The sequence below is a fragment of the Lissotriton helveticus genome, chromosome 5_1, assembly GCF_964261635.1.
Source record: "Lissotriton helveticus chromosome 5_1, aLisHel1.1, whole genome shotgun sequence".
NCBI lineage: Eukaryota > Metazoa > Chordata > Amphibia > Caudata > Salamandridae > Lissotriton > Lissotriton helveticus.
This window is the reverse complement of record NC_136065.1, coordinates 1,787,303,980-1,787,329,671: the sequence shown is the minus strand read 5'-3', so window position 1 is coordinate 1,787,329,671 and position 25,692 is coordinate 1,787,303,980. Positions and strand designations below refer to the sequence as shown.

General features: G+C 48.3%; 1 protein-coding gene across 1 annotated transcript in view; it reads left to right on the top strand.

Annotated features, from left to right (window-relative positions):
• MRC2 (mannose receptor C-type 2) overlaps positions 1 to 25,692 on the top strand; it is a 545,797-nt gene that overhangs the window by 291,081 nt on the left and 229,024 nt on the right. Inside the window, 2 exon segments of the mRNA XM_078645096.1 lie at positions 1,564 to 1,772; positions 2,326 to 2,468. Of these exon segments, the coding sequence (XP_078501222.1) occupies positions 1,564 to 1,772; positions 2,326 to 2,468 (352 nt within the window).

The following is a 25,692-nucleotide window of genomic DNA, read 5'->3' as shown; positions in this document are numbered from 1 at the left end:
GGCCTTTTATCCTGAATCTGGTCATTGGATTGTGCAGGAGTTTGCCAGGTCCTCTTGCCTGTGTTTGGGTGACAGAGACTCAGGGTAACCTCTCCCTGTTCTCGCCCTCAGGTAACCCTTATCCATCCAGCAGTGCCCTTTTAACCCCTTCGCTGCGGGGGTAATTCCCCTACTGTGCTGGGGGCGCTCACAGCGCCCCCATGCTCATGACGAGCTCAGCTTGTCATGAGGCACAGTGCTCCTGACGAGCTGAGCTCGTCACGGCCGCACCCGTTTTCGTGGAACGTTCAGCACAGCAGGGGAATTATCCCCACATGTGAGCGTTCCACGGCTCATGACGAGGCATATTTGTTACTTTGATTTTATAACTCAACATTTCCATGTGGATTAGAAAGTGTGCTCTACGGTACACTGCTGCAAAGGTTGAGTCTCATCATGGTCCCTAAAACGAGATGCATAAATATGCTGTTTAAATTTATAAATTCATCTTATTTATATTTCCAGCTTTGACAGTGGAAAAGCTGCTGTAGGCCTTGTAGTAAACAGCCTTTCGAGAGCCTATCTTAGCAATCACATGCACCTAGCTCACTGTTGGACATTATAAGACTAAGATTGCAGCCTTGAAGACACATTTTACCAGTGATTTAGCTAATGTAAGCCTTAATGCCAAAGTGCTTTAATCTGCTATGTGAATGCTACAGCATGGCCTGCAGCCGCTCAGGGTTCTTGGCTGCCGTGATGCCATGTATTAAAGTCTCCCATATGAGTGCTGTAGAGCGACATTGCAGCACACATGACGTACAACGTTTATGCTACTGTTACGCTTTCTGAAGGACCTTCCTGATACCTTCGCTAATGCCAAATATACCAATTAGTGTTCACTAATGAAAGACAATTTTTGGGTGTAGAGCCCATGCAATGGGAGGCTGCTTGGCAGTCTCCTATTGGCCAGACTAAAGTATGCCAGCTAACTAAGTTTATAAAAATAAAACAAAAAGTCAAGGGAGACCGCGTGATAATTGTAGAAACATACAGTGACAAAAGCACCACAATTATTCATTCTAGCCTCTTTGAGTATGCTGTATTATGAATGGTCTTGTAGAATATGCACCTTATGTACCCACATCTGTCTCTTAATGTATTTTGATGTATGTTTGACTGTCCATTTCTATCGCCCCTTTCAATAAGCGATTCGAAAATGTACTTGTTTTTATATTTTTTAACTTGTGATTTGACAGTGTTTTTATTCTTTGTGTATACTTTGATGGTTTTGTACAAACAAACCGAATAAAGTTATTTGACTGACTGACTGGATATGCTGTATTGCTTCATGCCATTGTGAACAAGGGTTTCTTAACACAGGAGGTATTGGTGTATAAGTAGAGGGTCCAGTCATATCAGAATGAAATGGGGCTAGAAGGGAAAAGTGAGGACTGGGCCATTCACTCATGCTGGTTTGGAGTGTGTTTCTGTGCATCTAAGCAAATATTTGTGCTGCTAAACTATCATCTTTTCAGATTTCACAGTTAATTGTCTCATTGGGGCTTTCGCACTTCTCCATAGGCTATGAGCGAGGTGGGTGTGTGGCATTGGCTACAGGACGTTCCATGGGTCTCTGGGAGGTGAAAGATTGTGCCACATCCAGGGCCAAGTACATCTGCAGGCAAAACACTGGTCTCCCTGATTTGCCATCTGCCTACCCAACACCTACCCTGACTGGCTCTTGTCCACAAGACTGGAATTCGGACCCCAGCCTGCGTCATTGTTATAAGGTAAGAGGGATGTTTTTCCCACAAAATACTGAACAGCCGGTGAATCAGTCATCTGAAAGGTTGACTCAGTTTGATTTGCAGCTCCATAGTCTGGGCAAACATGGTTGTCAAATTACATGCTTTGTGTTTCTAAGCAAAGGTTTTTGGATTTGCCCCATGACTTTTGTTATGCTCTGGTGTCTGTGACAAACCCACATTTGAGAGTGTGTAAGATACAATCCTACCAAAGAGGTGCAGTAACACTCAAATGGTTGAAGTGGGGAAGCAGGAAATAGACATTCTGGGGGTTACGTTTATTCTCTGACACTTGTGGTGAGGCCTAAGACAGTTTTATTATTGGTGGGTGAGGTGTTGTACAAAGTATGAAAAGTGTCGGAGGGTCTTACTGAACTGGTGCATTGTTTTTCATGTTCATGACATCAGCAGTAACAGACTTGTTCACTTTATGATGATTTCATGAGTTTTCCGAATAAATTTGCATTTACTTTTGTTTCACAAAACTTTGCAGGTCTTTTTCTCATCATAATCTCTTCTTTTCTACCTGCGTTTGCAGGCCTTCCGCTCAGATGACTGGCAGGAGAAGAAGACATGGATTCAAGCACAACTCTTTTGCCAAGAGCTAGGTGCCAAGCTGCTCAGTTTGACCAGCTCTGACGAGGAGCACTTTGTGGCTCGCATGCTGGACAGGATCTATGGGTGAGAACCTTTATTCAGGGATTCGAAGGTGGGCAGCTGTTCTGAGGGTCTGCATGTTGGAAGGATATTTATGCAGGGGTTTGTGAAACTGGCAGCTGTTTTGAGTTCTGGGAGCAAATGAAAAATTAGACTTATTTTTAGGGGCTCCAGGCAGTTGAATGGAAGCTCAGGTTTCTGGAAGTAAAGTGTCCGACGTTTAACAACATTGTGAATAATGGCTTAAAACCTAGTGTTGTGTTCTTCCTAGTAAACACTCCCTATTTCTATTTAGGGGGTTTTATAAAGCGCATGGTGACGCAACAACGGCGTGTCCCCGCGCTGAGGAGAAACTTTTATTACTGGAACCTACAGTAGCGACGTACCTACTGAGCGAATAGAGCAGTTTTGAGCTTGGCTCTGAAAATTGATTCTGATGGCTCTAGTCGCAATGGCATGGGTAACTTGTTCCATCTAGAGGCTGCAAGGTATCTAAAAGATCTTCCACCCATCCGTGCTCTAGACACCTTAGGGACAACCAGGAGTCCAGAGCCGGAGGATCTCAAGGATCGGGGAGGCTCGTAAGATGTCAAAAGTCCTTGCAGAGGGAGAGGAGATCTCCCGTTGATGATCCGATGGCACGTGCAAAGTGCTTTAAATTCTACCCTGCTTCTGACCGGAAGCCAGTGCAGAGACCGGAGGGCCGCTGCAGATGCGGCTCTTCTGGGTAGTCTAAGCACTAATCGGGCAGCAGCATTCTGTAGGACCTGTAGGCGACTGAGATTCTTCTCCAGAGTACCTAAATAGAGAAGATTGCCATAGTCCATCCTTGATGTAACTAGTGCATGTACCAGGGTTTGTCGGGCTCTCACGGGCAAGAACTTCAGAGTCTTCCTGAGACTTTTAAGGGTCCCAAAGCATAGTCCAACCACCTGATTGATCTGACTCCCTCCCTAAGCCACTGTTTACTAACTCAGTTCCTCTCCCTTGACCACACTTCACCTTTAGACTATATATTTCTGGTGACTACACTCCATCCTTTCTCTCTTGCTGGATCACATACTTTTTGTCAAAAATGTTTTTATTGAAGTATACACAAGCAAACAGTGCGGTGACAGTCATGGCGAACGCCAAGAGTCCCTCGCAGGGGAGTATGCATGTCAACAGACATTAACGACAATAGGGGAGGCCATCAAAGGTAGCACGTACAAGCCATTCCAAGTGGGGGACTCCCCGCCTCCGGCCAGTAGACAGGCTAATAAGACAGTGGGGAACCCCCCCATATATAGACCAATCGAAAAGAAAAGCGTAGCGTCTTCCCACTTGTAACGCCCATAGGGAAACTCCCCCCGGGAAGCTGTAGGTGGCTTAAAGGAGCTGACGATTGCCGCTTGGCCTCAACAGGAGGCAAGCTGTGCATTCAAAAGGGGAAAACAAAACCCACCCCCCTCCCCTCATGATGGCGGCCATAATTAAAACAAATGACAACTAACAAGGAAAAAATAGGCAATAGAATGAGTCTGAGATGAGACTGTGTGGGAGCGTTAGGGCGCCGCTCAAACCTGAAAGAGATGTAGGGCCCTGATGGTGGAGGGACACATCGCAGACGGGAGGCCCCGGGAGAGGAAGGCCACTAGTGGTCCCCATCTGAACTCAACATTTTTGAAATCATCTCTGAAGATGTCCGCCATCCTCTCCAGACTCAGGAGTTGCCAGAGGCAGGCATGCCAGAGAGAGGTAGCTGGGGCTTCCTTCTTTTTCCAAGCTGCCGCCAAGGTAACCTTGGCCGCTCCAATGCAAAGCCACATAATCATTTTGTCCGCTTTGGTTTGGTGTAAGAGCGATGGGTCGCGCAGCCCCAGAAGAACCCCTGCCATGTCAGTAGGAATGGGATAGCCTAACATCTCCTTAATGTGTGCCAAGATTTCCTCCCAGTAAGGTCTAATAGAGGGACAGTCCCACCATATATGTTGGAAATCACCTAATTGGCCGCATCCTCTCCAACATCTGTCTGAGGTGCCGGGGAAGATCCGCCGGAGCTTGGAGGGGTGAAGGTACCAGTCCATCATAGTTTTGAGGTGGGCCTCTCTGAGTGCTATAGAGTGATTGAAGCGGTTGGTGTCAGTCCACAGGCTAGACCACTCTTCCTCTGAAATGGGGCGCTGCAATAATTCTTCCCACATTCCCATATACCTGGGCCTTGGTGAGATAGTGGTTTGGAGCAATAGGGAGTATATAAAGGAGATCACGCCTTTCATTGAAGAAGATTTAGCAAGGAATGCTTCGAATTTGGTCAAAGGGCGAGTCGCTGCCTCCCGGACAGTGGGGTGGAGTGCCCAGTGCATGAGTTGGGTATAGTGGTAGGATTCGGTCTCTGGTAAATGAAACTCCTCTCGGCAATCTTTGAAAGTGAGAGGTTCGCCATCCCGGAACAGGTGAATTAACGCTAAACAGCCGCCCTGTTTCCAGGAATCAAAGGGGCCTTCATGGAGAGCGGGAGGAAAAGAGGACGTGTGGTGAATCTGAGAGTAAGGCGAGGGAAAGGTAGTCCACCTATCGTCTCCTGTTAAAGTGTCCCACACCTTCAGTGTAGTGAGTGTAGGTGTGTTCAGGTAAGTGTTCGGAGGCCTATCTCTGCGAGGACGCCTAACCAAGTCCTAAATAGTCCGACCTGTCACGCTGCGATCCATGTGGCGCCAGTGTTTCTCAGAATCCCTCTGGGTCCACTCGACCAAAACTCTCAGCTGGGCCGCTTGGTAATATAGTTGAAGGTCCGGCAAACCCACTCCCCCCTCCAAGCGCGGGCGACGCAGGTGGGAGAAGGAGAAGTGAGCACACCCTCCCTGCCAAATAAAGCGTAAGATCATGGAATTGAGTTGCTGAAAAAAATCTGAGTCTAAGCTAATGGGCAAGGCTTGAAATAGATAGAGGAGTTTGGACAGCAGCATCATTTTGATGGCATGGATACGGCCCAGCCATGAGAGGAAGAGCGGTTTCCACTTCACCAAATCGGCTTGAATTTGGGTGAATCGAGGGGGAAAATTGGCACGTCGGGGTGAGGGACACCCCCAGGTATTGGAGTGATTTAGAGGCCCAGGCGAGCGTAGTCGAGGAACGGAGGCGGGCGGCTCGGTCCGCCGGGAGGGAGATGTTGAGGATAAAGGACTTCCCAGCGTTCACCTTGAAGCCGGAGAGCAGCTCAAAACGCTGTAGTTCTGAGTGCAGGTTTGGCAGGGAGCTTTCTGGATCCGTGAGGGAGAGGAGGATGTCGTCGGCAAACAAGGAAATTTTGTGAGGCCCGCCAGTGAATGGAATACCTTTTATGTCCGGGTTCTGCCTCACAGCGAGCGCTAGGGGTTCGATACTCAGGGCAAAAAGGAGTAGGGAAAGGGGACAGCCCTGCCAGGTCCCCCGGCAGTGACCAAAGGAGCCTGAACGGGCCCCATTGACCACCAATCGGGAGATGGGGGCGCGGTAGTTCGCCTGGACCATGTCGATAAACTTGGACGAGAATCCAAAGGCGGCCAGCGTCCGGGACAGAAACGCCCAGTTGACCCGGTCGAAGGCCTTCTCCGCATCGTGCCCCACCAGGACCGCCGGGACCCGAAGTTTATTGGCTTTTTCTATGAGATGTGCAATGCGGCGGGTGTTATCATGCATCTGTCTCCCTTTAATAAAACCAGACTGGTCGGGGTGGATCAGAAGCGGCATGAGGTCATTCAGTCTTTTAGCGATAATCGAAGCATAAAGCTTAGCATCTAAGTTGAGCAGCGCTATCGGCCTGTAGGAGGCGCAGTATTGTGGGTCCTTCCCTGGCTTGGGAATGACTGTGATCACTGCCTCTGCCATGGTGTTTGCCGTTCTACGCTCAGTGGCCATTGCGTTAAAAAGAGAGACCAAGTGCGCAGAAAGCTATGGGGTAAATGTCTTATAAAAAAAGGGCTGTGTAGCCGTCAGGGCCTGGGGCCTTGTTGGCTTTGAGTGAGGAAATCGCCAAAGTGACCTCAGCCAGGGTAATGGGGGCTGTGAGTTGGGCATTCCAGTCGTCGGAGACCTGCGGGAGCGCTAGGGCGTCGAGCAACACTTTTTGGGCATCCCTTTCCAAGGATTCTCCCTTGTAAAGGCCCTCATAGAAGGCCCCAAACACAGAAGCTTTCTCCTCATCCCTTTGGGTGATCTGGCCAGACGAATCAAAAATCCCGCCAATGTATTCCTTTTCTCTTTTATCCCTCAACTGACGTGCCAGGTGTTTGCCTATCTTGTTGCCCTGTGTGTACGACAGCTGCCGCAGCTTAAGGAGAGTCTGTCCCGCCCTATTGGAATAGATAGCTCGGAGTTTGCCTCTGAGAGCAGTAAGTTGGCGTTGACTCTGTCGAGTGGGGTCAGGCTTGTGGGAGAGCTCAACCTGAGCAAGTTAAGCCTTAAGCGTCTCGCGTTCTTGAGCGCGGCGCCTGTTTAGGGCGGAGTTGAGGGCGATTACCACCTTCAGGGCATCCCAATTAGTAAATTCGGATGTGTCCTCTGGGGGGTTAGACTCAAAGAAGCAAGTTGTGGCCGTGCGCAGCTTGAGACATGACTCCTTGTCACGGTCGAGAGAAGGCGGGAAATACCACCTAGGGGCAGCCGGTTTAGGACCCTGCCACCGTAGGCATATGGAGTAAAGGCTATGATCGGAGACTGAGAGAGGGAACATTTTTGCGTTCTGGAGGGCCCCCCCGCAGAGATTGGCCGATGCAGATGTAATTGAGGCGGGACTATGTCCTGTGGACGTGCGAAAAGAATGTGTAGTCTTGTGTGTGTGGGTATAGCGCCCGCCAAGTGTCTAAGAGCCCCAGGTCCTGAAACTGTTGTTGTGTCTCTACTGTGAAAGTCCCCGCGTCCGACCTCTGTGAGTGTGTGCTGTCCAGCCCCTTTTGCCTTATGAGGTTGAAGTCGCCTAGGAGAAGGAGAGGACCCTCCACAAAATCTGCTATTTAAACAGGCTAGTAAGAAAGGGTGTTTGGCCAACATTGGGAGCATAAAGTGCCACAAAAGTACAGACTCTGCCCATCAGGATGCCCTTGATCATGATCCATCGGCCCTCCCTATCCCCCTGGACCCCTAGCGGCTGAAACTGAGTCGCTGCGCGGAGAGCAGGGCCACCCCTCGGTGTTTGGTGGTGGCCGAAGACCGATAAATAAGGGGGTACAGTTTGTGCTTAAGGCGCAGTTCATCCGCCCGGGCTAATTGAGTTTCCTGCAGTGCGACTACATCTAGATGATGGTCTATCAGATATTTCCATATTTTGAGCAGTTTCTGCGGGGAGTTGAGGCCTTTAACATTCCAGGTAGCTATCGTAATATGAGCCATGGCATTAAGGGGCTGAAGGAGACTCATTGAGACAAAGCTCGGCTAAGGGAGGGAAACGCTCGTTAAAACATTCAGACATCTCAGTGCAAAAGAAAACAAAAATCCCCAAAACGAAAGCCGCCACCATAAGCCCCCCCACCCTCACACCAACCCCGCCCCAAACCAACTACAGAACCACTTCCCTACACCCCCCTCCCCCTCCCACCGTCCCCCCACAGTCCAACAATAAAAAAGGGAGATAGCATGAAACACACACTAGTCCAAAGTAGAAGTCCCAAGGGACGGGAAACATGGCACCAACCAGTCGATCAGCCAGTTCCTGATACAGGACCGTCCGCCCATCCAGGACAGCACAGAACAACAAAGTACCTTCTGTCAGTGCTTCCCCTCCGGCGCCAGAGATCAGCCCTGCTGGGGCCAAGAGATGAGATCATACCTCAGGTGCCTGCCGGGTTCTCCGTCACTTGCACCACAGAGGCGACTGCAGCGCCCCGCTCCTGCAGACTTGCGGACAGATCAGGTTTCGTCACCGGAGCAGACCTGCCGACTTGATGCCAGCCCCCGGAGTCGCTTCGACGCCTGCTGGGTGAGCCACCGCTGTCGGGGGCAGAAGCCGTTTGGTTCAACCCAAGGATGTCGTAGGCTGCTTCTAGGGACCGGACCTGGATGAGCTTAGTCTTCCACTTGCAGATAAGTCTAAAGGGGTGCCCCCAGGAATAGGGCACATTCTGATCGCGTAGGAAGGTAGTGATGGGCTTGAAGTCCCTCCGTTTGGTCAGGGTGGAGGCCGCAAGGTCCTGAAAGAGCAGTGGGCGATGTTCTCGGAACTGCTGAGGGGAGATGTCGCGAGCCTTCCTCAGGATCCGCTCCTTTAGTTGGAAGTCATGCACACAGACCAAGATGTCAGGAGGAGGAGCCTTGGCGCCCCTCGGCAGCCCCACCCTGTGGACGCGATCCATTCGGATGGGTGGCAGGTCTTCCTCTTGTAGGATGTGCCTAAAAAGCGCCTCCACATACTCCCGCAAATCCAGTCCCTCTCCTTTACACGGCACCGCCCGCATCCTGATGTTATTCCCGCAGGACCTATGACGAATTACGTCCTGCTGGAGCTGGTGGATATCCTCCGCTGTCCCCAAATCGTGTTCCTCCAGTGTCGCGACTCGCTCCCCCACATTATCCACGTCGCGCCTCACCTCCCAGAGATCAGACGCAAGCTGCAAGCGTAGCTCAGCGATGTCTTCCTTAATGGCGGAAAAGAGCTGGACCATAAAGGCCTTGGTCGCCGGGGCCTCAGAGTCGTCCTTCCGTGGAGAATGCGTCTCTCCCAAGGTCGAGGACGCCGCTGACACTTTCGATCACATACTTTTTGTTACATGTGCTCCTGTAGATCCTGTGCTCTGTCTACTCCTCCCATCTAGTGGTGGCTGTGGACATTCGCAAGTTATTTTTCTGTGAAGAATTCTTTGGTCTCTATATATCTCGTGACTCCTTTTTTCCCAAAATCTTTTTATTGAGGTATTTTTCCATTACAATATCTGTTTCATGATATACTATAGTGAAACGTAAACATCACAATTGTTTCTTGTCAGCATGGACGTGTCAGTTTTGCGATAAGCTCGATGCTGTGTAGAGGATAGAATTGGATCAGGGGGTCAGAAACACAGGCAGACCACTGCTAGCCGGAGAAGAGCGATTTCTAATTGAGCAGTCTGTGCTGAGTGTTTGGAGGAGAATGCTGCTCCAGTGTGTCGTCTTCGAGTATGTGCACCTCTTGAACAGTGAATGTAGAGTAGGGGTGAGGTTCCATAACAGCGCAAGCTTAGGGGATCAAGGGGTCAGAGAGCGAACAGGATGGCAACAAAGGTCTTTGTAATGAGGGCTTTAGCCCATGGGGCAACAAAGGTCTTTGTAATGAGGGCTTTAGCCCATGGCGGAACTGGTTAAATATTTGCGTCAAGGGCAGTGTGCAGGTTGGTTCCAGGGAAGCTACTCTGCAGTAAAAGGAGGCTGTAGTGCGGTAGTCGTGGTGGGAGGGGGTCGCGACCTGGCATCCCAGGGGGTAGAGAGGGCGTCTGCCACCCACATCTCCTCACGGAACTGCTTGGGCATAGTGTCTCCTGCTGCCGCGATGGGGCATTTACAGGGATGGAGGGCCTCCTCGTGATGCAGATTTGTGCTTTCGGCTTCTCCCCATCGCAGAAGAGTCATCTGCCATTTTATCGGGAGCGGTGACTGGGAAGCCCTCCAGTGTAGGGTGAGAACATGCTTAGTAAGTAATACGGCCTGATGTACAAAGTGGGCCTGAGCTATATGTTTCTTTTCTCGCTTACAGATCCCCAGAGCTGTCGCCTCCCATGTATTCAGGTGCAGCAATTCTGTAATAGATGCCAGGGCGTAATGGACTACTTGCCAATAATTAGCTAGGGTGGGACACTCCCACAGCATATGCCGGAGGTCTGTGGTCTCTCAGTAGCATCTGAGGCATTTGAGGTTGTCTGTGGGGAATATATGGTTTAGTTTTGTCAGGGTCTGATGGGCCTTGTGTAAGACTGTGTATTGGATGCACTTAAACTGTGGATTTCGAGACATGGCTTTAAGTGACTAAAGTGCCTGTGGCGATTTCGAATTGTGTAATAGTCGCCCAATATCTTCCTTCCGTTTTTGCTGTATGGGAGTCAGGGAGACCCCAGTATGTTATTTCATTGCTTTATGTAACCATGTGATCATATGACGCAGTGTGCCCATAGTGTATGGTATATGTGCGACTGCATGTGTGGAGGGCTATTGATCCACCATGTGCTACATCAGACAGCACATTGCCAATAGCTGGCCGTTTAGGAGGAATTGGCTAGGGGGATGTGATGGTCTTGACACAATTGGTCAAATATCATCAGGTGTTCGTCTTGGAACAGGTCTCTCAGTGTTGCTATTGATCTATTGTGCCAGTTAGTCAGGTCCTCCGTCGCGGAGGCGCCTGGATATGACGATCCTCCAATTATTATGCAGAGAGAAAATTGATTTAATTAAAGACAAACGGAGGCTAACATTAGGCAATATACTTTTATTGCTGCCCCAACGTGCAGCTCTTTAAAGAACATCAATACATCATAAACATTAGAATGTTCATGAAGGAGTATAACTATTCAGTACACAGGAGTATCTTCCTCTTTTAGTTGTGAAAAGTACAGGGACTAAATAATCCATTTACGGTTGCAGGAAAAACACTGAATTCGGCAAACCATCTTGTTACTTCTCTGAATCTTAGATGGTATTACCTAAAGGAAGAGAAAAAGTTGTAAAGTAAAAGGTAATATGCACTGCAGATTAAACAGAGTTATAACATTCAATGTCCAAAAATGTTTACGTTTTAAACATAGGTAAAAAAAAAATTCCCTCTCCAGGGTGAGGTGGGGTGGGATAATGTTAGCCTCTGTTTTGTCTTTAATGAAATCAAGATTCTCTCTACATAATAACTGCTAATATAATTGGCTAATTGCTGTACAAGGGACTCCATGGGATCCAAATTTCTCTCCATGCACCAACTGCACCACTTTTTCCACACACCCCTATATCTTTTTCTGGTTCCTGGGGCCCAGGATTCATCCAGTACGTTTTTAGCTTCTGATGAAAGGTCTGAATATCTATTAGGTCCCCTGAGATCTTCTAGACAAGAAGGTTCATTTTCCCCTCTAGAACCAAAGGGTGTTCTTCTCCATCTGGGACTTGAAGCAGGCCCAGGGATGCTGAAACTAGGTGTGGAATGTCTATAGCCAATTCCATCACTCCCTGTAACCACACCTGTGATCAATTTTGGAAAAGGGGGGTGGTGATGGACAGAGTTTCTGAATGATGCAGAATACTCTTACCAAGTCAAGAGATCATGGTTTTAATCCATCACCGTTTTTTAGCTCAATGCACCATCCCAGCTCAGAACCTGGCTATATGCAAATTAGTCTGTTCCTGTCCCAGTGCATGATGGGAACAGGGCAAACCAAACTACCAAGCCAATTCTTATACTGGTAAGGAAACAAGCTTCCGGGGACCGGTTTCTGGCATCACAGCCTTCTTCGGCCCGGCTTGCTTGAATCCTGATGGTGCAATGAGCAAGGGACTCACGTCTGAGCATACCCTCCCACACATAGTGTGGATAAACCGATTTTGGAAAAGGGGGGTGGTGATGGACAGAGTTTCTGAATGATGCAGAATACTCTTACCAAGTCAAGAGATCATGGTTTTAATCCATCACCATTTTTTAGCTCAATGCACCATCCCAGCTCAGAACCTGGCTATATGCAAATTAGTCTGTTCCTGTCCCAGTGCATGATGGGAACAGGGCAAACCAAACTACCAAGCCAATTCTTATACTGGTAAGGAAACAAGCTTCCGGGGACCGGTTTCTGGCATCACAGCCTTCTTCGGCCCGGCTTGCTTGAATCCTGATGGTGCAATGAGCAAGGGACTCACGTCTGAGCATACCCTCCCACACATAGTGATCTCCAGATGGGAGTCACAAGGATGATACTGCTGGATTCTACTCTCACTTTCCACAGAACTCTTTGAATTAGGGAAAGAGGGGGAAAAGCATAGGTTATGTTCTTGCCACAAGGTTGAAGAATGGCGTCTATTTCCGTTGCCCCTGGATCTGGTTTCTAACTGAAGTAAGTTGGTACCTGGAAGTTTAACCTGCTCGAAAATAGATCTATCTTGATTGGGCCCCAAAGGTCTTGAATCAGAGAGACGTCTTCTGAATGTAACTTCCAATCACTGGAATCCCTCAGAAATCTCGATTTCCAGTCTGCTCTTACATTCTGAACCCCTGTAATAAATTCTGCTCTTAGAATTATTTTGTGTTCCCAACAAAAATACCATATTTGTTTTGCTAAATCTGAGATTATTTTGGATCTCGCGCCCCCAATCTGTTTATATATGAAACTGCCGGGAAGTTGTCTGAATGAATCCTCGGTGTGTTTGAATTCTTAAGAAGATCCTTGAAGCTCATAACAGCATTCAGGGCTGCCAACATTTCCAGACAATTTATATGAAGAGACTGTTCCTCTAGGGACCATCTTTCCCCGCTCTCTACCTTCACTATCCGGGCTCCCCATACTGTGTTGCTCGCATAGGACTCTATTACTAAGTCTGGCAAATTACCAAAAATGGCCCTGCCATTCCATGCACTGAGGTTCTTTAGCCACCAAGTCAAGTCCTCTTGTGCGTCTGGTGATAGGGTTATCGAGTCTACGTACCATAGCCCTTTCCTTAGACCTAAAGCTTTTAGTCTCTGTAAACCTCTGTAGTGTAGGGGACCAGGAGAGATGGGCTGGATGGAGGACGGAAGGAGTCCCAGAACTCTTGCCAGGTCTCTGAGTAGTATTGAGTCCTAGGATAGGACAATCCTCATGTCTTTTTTTATCTTTACAACTTTTTTGTGAGGCAAGATTAGTTGGGATAACACTGAATCCATTTGAAAGCCCAGGAAGTCTATCTTTTGAGTAGGAGTCAGAACTGACTTCTCCGTATTTATAATAGACCCTACATTTTCTAGGAGTTTCGTAGTCAGAAGTAAGTGATTTTGAACCTCAATTCTGTCTTGCTACATAATGAGAATGTTGTCTAGATATATGATTAATATTAATCCTCTCTTCCTGAGGTAAGTGACTACTGGACGGAGAACTTTTGTGAAACACCACGGGGTCAAGGTCAGTCCGAAGGGGAGGCAAAGTAATTGATAAAGTGCACCCCTCCATGTGAAGCAGAGATATTTTTGGCTGTTCTTGTCCATGAGAATCGTAAAGTAGGCGCCTTTGAGATCTAGTTTTATTAACCAATCTCTGGTCTGCAGAATATCTCTCAAGAGTTGAATACCCTCCATTTTGAAGTGTCTGTAAGTTAAAAATCTGTTCAGGTTTCTCAGATTTATGATCGGTCACCAGCCCTTGTCTTTTTTCTTTACCAGGAAGATCGTACTTACAAAGCCTTGTGCAATGAACTGTTTCCAATATCCAGGGGTCGAGAGTTATAATTTCCTAATTTTTTTGCAAACAGTCATAGTCTGCCCCCTACCTTTAAGGTTGAAGGAGTAAAGATGCTCACTTTGATATCCTTGGGTGGAAGATCTTTCTCTTACTCTGCGGTTTCTTGGGGTTCTGCCCCTCTGAGGGTAAAAACTTGAGTTTTGGTGATAACCCCTCCTATAGTGCTGGGAGGTTCGGTGTTCCTGTGGGTAGAACTGGTACCTGAAGGATCCACGGCTGGCAGGCCTTCTAAAAAGTGAACGTGAGCCAAAAACCTTGAGCATATTGTATTGCGCTCTACTGAAGGCTGTACAAGTTGAAAAGTATTTACCCAGTGTTTTAACTAAACTTTCTCCAAGTCCATTAGTGTGATCCATATCTTACTTGGAAGATAGATGGCAAGTTTTGGGTTGGTGCTCAACAGGACAGCTTTACGTCTTTCCATAATTAGGTTGTCATTTTCATTGCCTAACATGCACAAAGCCCTTTGCTCCCAGCCTCTTAGGAGTTCGGTATTGACTGGTACGTTTTGCCTCTGGCATCTTCTGTCATATCCAAGATGCTTGTGAGTGGGCCAGGATATCTAAGAGATTGTCCTGTGATTGTTTCAGGCATTTTTCAATACCTTTTCCAGTGCCTTTGCCGAACTTGAAAAGAAACCTTATTACTTCGGGGTCTAAGTTAGGTGTGTTACACACCTTGTCCACCATCTACGGTCTTGGGCATTCACTTCTAAGTAGGTTATATGTATCCTTATCTAGAGGCTTCTTTACCCAATAGCTTAGGTATTTTGAGACCTGGTCTAATGGACACCGCTCAACACTGCAAGGGTGTTTGATTGTGGTGGGATTAAACATTTCACCCCTGAAGGGGTCTTTGATTCCCTGAGAAGTGGAGGGTTGATCCATGTCTTCCTCTATATCATCTAAAAGGTCAAACTTGTCCTGAGGATCAAATATGAACTCCTCGAAAATCCTAATCAGTGGTGTTATCTGCTGATGAGATAAAGTTATCATGATCTATTGTACCAATGAGGTCACTCGTACTTGATATGCCGCTAGGAGCAACCTTTCTTTGTGCCCCGCTCAGGTGGCCATCTTCTCTTTTGCTGCTAAGAGCACCGCTGTCTATTGTAGTGCAGGGGCTACCAATGCCATAGGCGCAGTCACACGCCTTCTCCGTGTGTTTCCTTTTTTGTGAAACTGTACCCCTTTTTCGGGAGACAGAGGTAGAAGGGAGTTCTTAGTCGGAAAGGGAATAATAATTCTCCGAGGGAGATCCCCCCTTCTTCTTAGATTGTGCGGCTTCTACTGCCTCTTTAAGGGAGGTTCTTAGCTCCTCTTGACAGAATTTCTTAATGCTGTCCCCTGTTAAGCCAGGTTCTCCCTCATTCTGGGGGTTATTCCTTTCCATATTTATCTCTTCTTTTTGTTGTTGTTTTTTTAAGTATTTGAATATAATGGAGTTATAAATTTGCAGGGGTTCAACTTTTATCAGGGAGACAGGCTGTTAAAAGCGCTGTTCACGTGATCTTATTGAAGTATGGAGGGAGACAGGCTATTAAGAGCGCTGATCTTTTAGCTAGTATATTCCTAAACCTTGCACTAGGTGGTCGTAAAGGCTAGTTCATCCTAAATTGGATAAATTAGATTTGTACTACCCTGCCATCCGGTCAGTTTCCTTTCAGCACAGCCGTTACAGCTCGGGTGAAGGCTGTTGTCGTTTGTGCCCAACACTAGATGGCAGGAGTATGCAGAGCATCTAAATCTACAGCACTACACTACATCACCACAAGCTACAAACAGATGGTTACAGGGTATATATGGTGTATGTGTGCTTTATATATTACTTCTAACATACAATATATTATACTACTAGAGCCACAAAGGGCAGCGTTAATACAATGACATTCCTGTATTTCCATAGTAAACAAAATTGATTGTCATTGAATAAGATTTGGAATATGATCTTCTCTTTTATTTAGAAACCTGCCTACTATTTATTAGCTCTAGCTTGACATTGCAGCTATCTCCAGACCTGTCCTGATCAAAAAGAAAACCGCTTTAAGACCTCTACTGAAAGATGGGCTTTAGCTCTGCCTTCTTCTTGATTCTCTTAACTTCCAGAATCTGATTGGGCAGAAGTTGTGGTCTTCTGTCAAGCTCTTGAGTGTGCCTCCTTTTGGCACCCGAGGGGTGTTCCTTTCGACTAACTTTGCTGTTATTTTCATACATAATGATAAGGCAAGACAAGGTGGGCTGGCCATATTTAGGGTTGTATGTTTTAAAAACGAATTCCCCAACCACGACTTCCCAAACAACGAGGTCTTAACCACGACCTCGTCTAAACCACGATTTCTTTCCCCACACATTCCTTTACCACGAATTTTCGTTGTAACGGAATGCAAAAAATGCTTTCCAACTAGTAGCCCGATTCCCCCCACCCCTTAAATACTAATTCCCCTCACTCTAGAAATATACACGATCACCCACACACAAGCTATGCTTGCACCTACTGTAATCGTGACACGTGATGCTACATTGCCGGTGTGATCTAGTGCATCGCTTGTCACTAGGTCAACCTACCACACCATCACCTTTACTACTTCCTGTTGTCTGAGTAGTTGTTAACACATTCCCTCCTGGTCTGGGTGCCAGGCGCAGCAAGTAATCTGCATTTTTAAAATGTATGCATTACTTAGTGGAGCGGAGCACTTTTGTGAGAAAGTGCCATCTTTCTTGCCTTGGTATGCCCCCACTTTTTTCTGAAACTGCTGATGTGCTTTGACTGAGTGTGCCCTGGGTTCTTGCCAACCAGGTACCCAGGGCCTGTGTTCCTTCCCTAAAACTGTGCTGACACTAAACACCCAATTGGCATCTCTGGCCACCTGCCAGCCCCTAGTAAATGGTACCCAGGGCATGGTGACCAGAGAAGACCCCTGAGGGCTGCAGTACTTATTGTGCTACCCTCAGGGTCCCTGTACCCTGGCACCCACACACTGCCTTTGCAGGCCGAGTGCCTAAGTACAGAACTAAACCAAGAGTTGACATGGCACACATCCCTGTGGGCCATTCCCACAGAACCCACTGCCCTAGAATACTTCAGTCACCTCTCTAGCTTGGTGCCCTATGCCAGAGGTGTGGGCACAGGTGCATGAGCCCTGTGCCCCTACAGTACCCAGGGCCATTCCTGGGCACTGTAAGTGCAGTGATGCCATTATGAGTATATGGTGCTGGGAGGTTGTCATTACGAACACCACAGCACCATAATGGCTACACTGAAGACTGACAAGTTTGGTACCAAACTTCTCAGCACAATAAACCCGCACTGATGCCAGTGTGGTATTCAATGTAAAATGCACCAGAGGGCATCTTGGAGATGCCCTCTGAAATCCTAACCTACAATCCACGTCTGGGCTGAGTGGCTGCAGAGGGTGCCACACAGCAGACATGTTGCTGGACCCCTGGGTGGAGAGCCCCCCCTCTCCTGGGCCTGCAACAATGCACATCCTGGGCCTAGGTCTCCTCCCCCATGATGGGCAGGGGTGAAGCTTCAAAGGCATGCCACCTCTGTGAGCTTCTCCAGACCATTTGCTGTACCCAGCAACTGGCCCCCACCAGTTCTAACCTCCAGTCTGGCGGGAAGACTGGCGGGAAAAACTACGTCAGGAAGGAAGGGGTGCCAGCCTGTGCCAACCCCACCCTTCAGTTGGGGGAGACGAGGTGAAGCACGACCCCGGGCTCCGGCCATCTTGTAGATGTGGAGCCCTGCCCAATCCCAGCTAGGCTCCTGCCCCCCTCCCACAGGAGAGGAGCAGGCTGAGGGGTGTACTCACCCCAGGGCAGGGACCCATTGGTCCCTGCCCTTGCCCTACCTGTAACGCCCCTTAATTCAGTATTTAGGGGCTCCCTGAACCTTCCTTCCTCAGATCCCGATACGAAAAGAAGAAAGAAGATCAAGAAGACAACCCGCCGTGCAGCTGCTAACAACAGGACGACAACAACTGACTTGGCCCCAGCCCTACCGGCCTGTTGATCCTGGAACCTGCTCCTGCCTAATCCCGGCGACTCCTGCGGACAGCAACCTTGGGACACCCGGAGGACCTACCTGCCTTGACCCTCTTAAAGACTGGGACTCCCATCAGCAGAGGCTCTGCTGAAACAACCCACCTGGTGCCAACCAGGAAGCTCCGGACCAGCCCACTCTGCACCCGCCGAGACCGGGCCGGGCCCAACAGAATCAAGACCATGAGGATGTCCCCCCGGCGACTGGGACCTGAAGTCCAGTGCCCAAAGACCCTCCTCGACGAACCAGCCGACGCCTGCAGACTCAGAACCAGGGGCCACCCCAACCGCGACCAGCCGAGGGTAAGCTTTTCCGACACCCAAAGACACCCCGGCGCCCTACAGCCCCCTGTGCCTCCCTTTGGGGTACCCACCTATGCTCCAAGATCCCAACTTACCTCTCGAAGTGCTGGTCGCCCCTGGAGAGTCTCCGTCCCCGAGCCTGCAGCCTTTGTTCCTTGTTGACCTTTCCCATTGGATAACATTGAGCTCCCGACGGCTCAAGAGCACCCTGCACCCAGCAGCCCGAGTGCCACTGGCTGTGCCACCTTTGTCCTATCCTACTTCCCGCCCCCTTGCCCAGAGCAAGGGACCAGGAGCCCAGCTACCACAGCCACGTGGCCTGCTAGCCAGCAGCCACCAACCGAAGGCCCCCTTTCCCTCATTGGATATCATTGGGCCTACCTACCTCTGCACCCGGCCGCCCTGCGCTGCTGGGGCGGAACCGACTGTACTTACCTGACACTGGGGCACCCCCGAGTCTATACCCGGAACCTTAACTTCACCAGCCAAGTACTCACCTGGAAACCGGTAACGCACTTACCTGCCATTGGATAACATTGACCCATTCTGACTCGAAAATTTTCTAAGTGTGAAGTTTTGAAAACTGCAAATATTCATATAAAATCAGCCGAAGTCCGAATTCCGAAGTACTCACCTGCAAGCAGGCGAGAAGCCAGTACTGTACCTTGCAGCCCAGTACTGAACCGCAAAAGTAATCCTTACCAGGTTTGCTAGTAATCTGTATTTTCTCCATAGGAACCCATTGTATGCTTTTCAATGAAATTTCTTCTAAGTGCCTACTTTTGAAAACTAAAATTCTTTAAAAATCATACGAAATACTGAAACACAATTACCTACCTGTTTTAAGTTCAGACCCCAGTGCTGGTCCTAGAAGTCCAGTACTGGATTGCAAAAGTAACGCGATCATACTTTACCTGCAACCTGAATTTTCTCCCATTGAATAACATTGCTAGATTGTCATTGAAAAGTTTCTAAGTGTGAACTTTTAAAACAGCTTTATATTCATGAAAATTCACCACAGTAACTAAAACGTTTTTGCTAATCTGGTTTCAGCTTAGACCCCAGGACTGAATCTAGGATCTCGTCCTGGAACTACTAAAGTAATCTGTACTGTAATCAACTGTACTTTTATGGTAACAATCCATTGAGCTCAATGCTAAAGTGTGTTTAGACTTGAGTTGCCTTCAGCAACTCCTGTACCTATTGTGTTCACCAGCTTTATTACTTCCTTGCAAAGTAATTACATGAGAGTTCTCATACCTAGCAAAGTATATTTTTATGCCTGTTGGTTTTAAAAATAAAACAACTATATCTTTGGATATAAAAACCATTGGCCTGGAGTTCAGTCTTTGAGTGTGTGAAATCCTTTGCTGACTTAGTGTGTACAACAAAGGCTTTGCACTGCCCTCTGGTACTGCCTTACTGCTCGACCAAGCTACCACTTTGGAGAGTAAGGTCAGTCCTGACTTTAACCTCTGTAATACCTTTGGGGTTTGTGGACTCTATACACACTGTACTTCATTATTGTCCAGTATATATAGAGCCACTTTCTCACAACTTTGCACTTTCCAGAAGTGTGCGGGGCTGCTGTTCAACCATTTTATTTATGAAACAATGTACCACTGAGTGAATAAGCTGAATGCCCCTCCACTTTTTTTTTTCCTCAAAGAATATCCATTTTTCGATTGTTATCGCGGCGCTTGGCGGTACATGTGAAAATTAGAGTTGTCGCATCTCTAATACTGTGATGGATGCTTAACTCGTTTACTCACTCTGTTGCAGTTTTAGCAGTTCAAAAACATAGAACCACACATCTTGTGTTTTGCTTCATGTTTAAACAACATTCTCGAGTTTGTAACTTTAAAGAAAACTGAAAAGTGGGGAGGGTATATTAGCTTACATCCAAAGCTGCCCTCTTTGGAACTTTAAAACCAAGTTCGAGGCCCGGCACCATCCTGTGATTCTTAGAAAGCACTTCATTTTGCGTGCTTGACTACTTATCCGGAGCTTATAGTTCATGCAGAATGCAAGCCTGCCATCTAGTGGTCATTTTTTTCTCCATGTATCTTGATCACAGAAGACAAAAGCATCTATTAAGCTTCGTTGTTAAGTAAAGTCGTGGTTTAGGAAAGTCGTTGTTTACATTTGTTGTTGTTCCGACTTCGTTGTTGAGGTAAGTCGTAATTTAAACTTCGTTGTTAAGGATGTTTCCCCATATTTAGATTGCTGACTGAACTCTATTAACATTGCAAGGAATTGGGCATACGAATAAACCCTTGTGAGCTCTCGTATTAACCAAAGTAGAGGTAATGTGTGCTGACAAGGTAATTTACACAAAAATGCAATGAGTAAACTGAATTGTTTGTCCCCCAGAGGTGACAATTCGAAACTTTTAATACACCGATCATGTGGATGTCTGAATAAAATTTAATGTTTAATACCATAGATCTATGTACGCAAAATCTACTCATCCTCGTGTAATCGTGTCCATTGTATACATCAAATGACAAAAGGTCAACGATCCAACAAAAGAAATGAATGTGGCGTCGACGTTTGGGTCTCCAGTGTCAGCTGTATGGGAGACCATCCTCAGGACCATAAAAATGACTGGAGATTTTCAAGGTTCACAATTAGTGAACCGCAAGCACTCACACTGGAAGAGATCGTCATTCAGGTCCACAAGGACAGGGTTGTTCTAAGGCTCAATCTTAAGTTCCTCACTAATGTGGTATCGCCCTTCCACCTTACCTAAACTATAGATCTTCCCACAACTGGATTCAGTTCCATAACAAATGCTACATATATTAGATTTAAAAAGAGCTCTTATGTATTACATCAACATGACCAAGCTTTTCATTAACTCTTTCCGTGCTGATGATGGAACCTCTCCGTCATCAGCTGCGGTGGCGCTGTGCTGATGACGGAGCGGTTCCGTCATGGCACGCACGACGCGCCTGCGCGGCTCTAATTTCACGCCTGCGTGGTGCATTCTATTAAGCGGGCGGGGCCATGGCGGAACCGCTCCGTCATGAGCACAGCTCAACCGCGGCTGGTGACGGAGCGGTTCCGTCACCAGCATGGGCCCGCCGGGCGCCGCCCCCTTAGCGCTGCGGCGGAATAGCCGCCGCAGCGATGTGGTTAAATCTGATCAGCTCTTTGTTGGCTTTGCTGAACCTCACCGAGGGCATTTCATTTCCAAGTCAAGGTAGGCATAGCTAGGCAGATAGGCAAATGTATCCAAACCTGGTACCACTAAGCAAACCGTCTTATCTGTTCCTCCCATGGCGCTCTCCCCTCATAACAAGGAAGTGACCATGGCCTTTCTAGGAACTATTTCACAAGTGAATATATGTAGGTTGCCCACTTGGTCAACAACACAAACCTTTACGCACTCCTGTGTGGATGGCTGTAGGGAAACAGGCTTTTGCAGGTTTACTCCACTTTTTGCTCACATTTTGACTACGAAGCTCTGGCGTAATGGCTCTGAAATGCTCTGAGCCGTGCTAAACAGGACACAGAGCATGTGCTCTAACTCCTAAAATGGTGCATGTTTAATTGGCTTGTCTCCAATTGGCATAGCCTAACTTACTAGTAAGTCCCGCGTATATGGTACCAGGGGTACCGAGGGCCTGTAAGTTAGTGATCCCCAGGGACAGCAGCACTTGTTGTGCCTCCCGGAGTGGGACAAGGTAAACCTGGCTGAAGAAGGGTGACATACCCTGAAACCGGTCCCATGATGCTTGTTTCCAGTCCAGGGAGGACCTGGCCTGGCAGTTCGGTCTGGACTGCTCCCATGGGGCACAGGGCCAAGACTGATTTGCATATGGCTGGGTCCAAACTGGGGTGGCGTGGTGGGGAAAAGAAGGATGGATTTAACCCAGATCATTTGACTGGGCGAGAATGTTTTCATTATCAGCATTTCGTCCATCATTTGTTTGCTGTAACACTTTTCGCCCTAAGTGGGATGGGTATACCCAGACGTGGGTCCCTTGCTCACTGTGCCACTGGATTCAGGCTAGCCTGGCTGAAGAAGAGTGACATACCCTGAAACCGGTCCCAGGATGCTTGTTTCCGGTCCAGGGAGGACCTGGCCTGGCAGTTCGGTCTGGACTGTTCCCCTGGGGCACAGGGCCAAGACTGATTTGCATATGGCTGGGTCCAAACTGGGGTGGTGTAGTGGGCAAAAGAACAATGGATTTAACCCAGACCTTTTGACTGGGGGAGAATGTTTGCATTGGCAGCATTCCGTCCATCATTTGTTTGCTGTAACACTTTTTGCCCTAAGTGGGATGGGTATGCCCAGACGTGGGTCCCTTGCTCACTGTGCCACTGGATTGAAGCTAGCCTGGCTGAAGAAGGGTGACATACCCTGAAACTGGTCCCAGAATGCTTGTTTCCGGTCCAGGGAGGACCTGGCCTGGCCTGGCAGTTCGGTCTGGACTGTTCCCATGGGGCACAGGGCCAAGACTGATTTGCATATGGCTGGGTCCAAACTGGGGTGGCGTAATGGGCAAATGAAGGATGGATTTAACCCAGATCTTTTGACTCGGGGACGGTGGTCCCCAAGCCCAGCATTCTGTCCATCATTTGTTTGCTATAACGCTCTAAGGGACCCAGCACCAATCTCATACAGGCGGCGTGACAAGGTGCTCCAAAAAGTGAAAACACGACATGGCACACACCTGTGTGCCGTGTTTCTTTAACACTGCATGTACTGTTTGTAATTCACCCCACAACAAGCTCTACAGCCCTGAGGCAGGGTGTGTTATATTACATGTGAGAACATATCTGTCTGAGCAGATATGGCCCGGTAATGTCTAGTTCCATTGTTCAATATTATTAGTGAACAGGGAAGCCAGATTAAGGTGTTTACTGAGCATTGGTCAACATGAGTTTCCCATTTATATAATAGCTTTCCTGAAACCTATGGTGTTTAGTATCAACCACCTCATATCAATAAACCCACACTGATTCCAGTGGTGGATTTATTAATGCATGCACCCATAGGATACCTTAGAGGTATTCCCTGAATCTTACTAGCCCTCTAGTGTTCTGGTTGACTGGTCCAGTCCAGCATGCCACCACAGACGAGTTTCAGATCCCCTACGAGGTGAGAGCCATGCTCTCGGAGGTCAGAAACGATGCCTGTTTCGAGAGAGGGGTATACACCTTCTCCTCCAGGAAGGCTTGTAAATCAGCATATCAAGGCAGGAGGCTGCAAAGGCCTGTGCCGCCTTGGATATGCATCCATTGGCTACTGCCCTTCACCCCCTTAACACCCTAAATTGAGAATTTAGGTTACCCCCTGATACCAGGACCTGAGATTTGACGAACACAAAGAACGAGTGGACAAAGAAGAAGGGCTGACACGAGAACTGAAGAGCAGCTATTTACCAGGTACCAACCCTGCCAGCCTGCCTGCTGCACCCGACCCTCGTGGAGAACCTGACTCATCCTGCCGCTGTGCAGACACCAAGAAACCCATAGGACTACCAGTGCTTTGTACATCGCCAGAGAACTCCCTTGGAGTAGAGGAACTACTTCCCTGCAGCTGCAGGCACCAAAGACCCGAGGTCTGGTTCACCATCCTGCTGCTTACCAGGTGTAGGGAAGGACCCATTTTTGAATTGGTCACCCCCACTTTTTGCCTGGTATTTGATGTGATTTCTACTGGTAACCAGGTCCCCAGTGTCAGATCTCTTTCCCAAACCTGTACAAGGGTTTCCCCCAATTGGCAATGCAGTTGGCACTCTCTGTAATACCCTAGTAAAGGGTACCCCTGGTACCAAGGGCAGGAAGTACTAAAGAAGATCCATAAGGGCTGCTGCACAAATTTGTGCCACCCTAAGGTGATCCATCACCAAACAAAGGCAAGAATGCCACTTAAGGCTGCATGTTTTGCTGCAGACAAAAGCGAAAACCCAACATGACACACATCCCTGTGTGCTATGTGCCCTACCACTGTATGTAGAATTTGTAAGTCACCCCTACAGGAGGCCTTACACCCCTTAGGAAGGGTGCTTTATATTACATGTGAGGGCATACCTGCATGAGCAGATATGCCCCTTTGCTGGTCGGTTCCATTACTGCCAGTGCAAATGAACAGGGAAGCCATTTTAGAACATTTGTTGGACACTGGTGAAAACGAGTTCCCCAGCTACATGATGGCTTCACTAAAGAGAGAGATGTTTGGTATCAAACATCTCATATTAATAAACCCACACTGATTCCAGTGTTGGATTTATTAACACATGCACCCAGAGGTCACCTTAGAGGTTCCCCATAAAACCTACCAGCCCCTGGTGTGTTGGCTGACTGGTTTCTGCCAGCCTGCCACCCAGCCTGCCACTAGAGACCAGTGTCTGACCCCCAATGGTGAGAGCCTTTACTCTCAGGAAGTCGGAAACATATATGCTCTGGAAAAGGGTGTTTACCCCTCCCACAGGATGACCTTCTGATAAGCATTCAAAGGCAGGGGAGCTTTAAAGAAGCTACTGCCTTTGAAATGCAAGCCTGGCTTTCCTCACAGGAGAGGAAGCTGACCTCCTTTGTCCAGAGCCCTTTGGCACATGGAATGGCAGGCAAATTAGCTAATCAGGTAGGTGTGCAACCCCCCCCTACCCTCCCCCCCCAGGCTAGTACCAACCCTAAGGTGGCCTAATCTGAGGTGGACACAACTTTTCAGAGTCACCCATCTTTGTGTTAGCAAACTTAGGAACTGTGGGACAGGGTTATGCCCACTTCCCACAGGAAGTAGCCATATAGGGTGTGAAGTGGCCCCAAGGGTCAGTAGCCCCTTGTATACTACCCTACACTGCCATAACACCCCTAAATACAGTATTTTGGGTAGCCTCTGGCACCAGAAAAGCAGTTTTGCAGCGTGAATCTTTCTGGATTCACTATGCTGTGCATATTCCGCAATCTGGTGGTTGGGTCCGGAATCGTGGTCTTTTTTTTTTTTTTTTGTCGTAGCCCAGGTGGGCGTCGACGTCCCACCATTTGGTGTACCTTCGGTGACGTCGGCGTGCTTCCGGCAGAAGCTACCACCCTTGGGCGCCATCTTCAGATTCTTTTTTCCGCCGTTGGGTCTGGATCGTCGCGTGAAGCTCCAGAAGTTTTGGAGAAGGAAAGGAGAAAATACTTCAAATCTTCAACCGAGAAGACCTGAGAAGATCGGGAGAAGAGGACCTTTAGGGAGGAGACGACGAAGAAAGGAGAAAATCTCGAAATCTTCGACGTACTTCGAGGAATGCACACACAGGGGGCCCCCTGAGCGCAGGGATGTACAAGACGCCCTTTAAATTCTGCTAGAACTGCCACCACAAGTTCGCACAGAAGGACCAGCACCCAGTCTGCAACCTCTGCCTACCTATCGACCACGAGAGCAGAGACTGCAACGCCTGCTCCGTCTTCAAGCCGAAGACACTCAGAGTTCGGGAAAGACAGAGGACGGCTCATCACACGATGCAGGGCAAGGGCCAAGCCCCGACGCTTTATGAACTTGGCCTCTCCACAGAC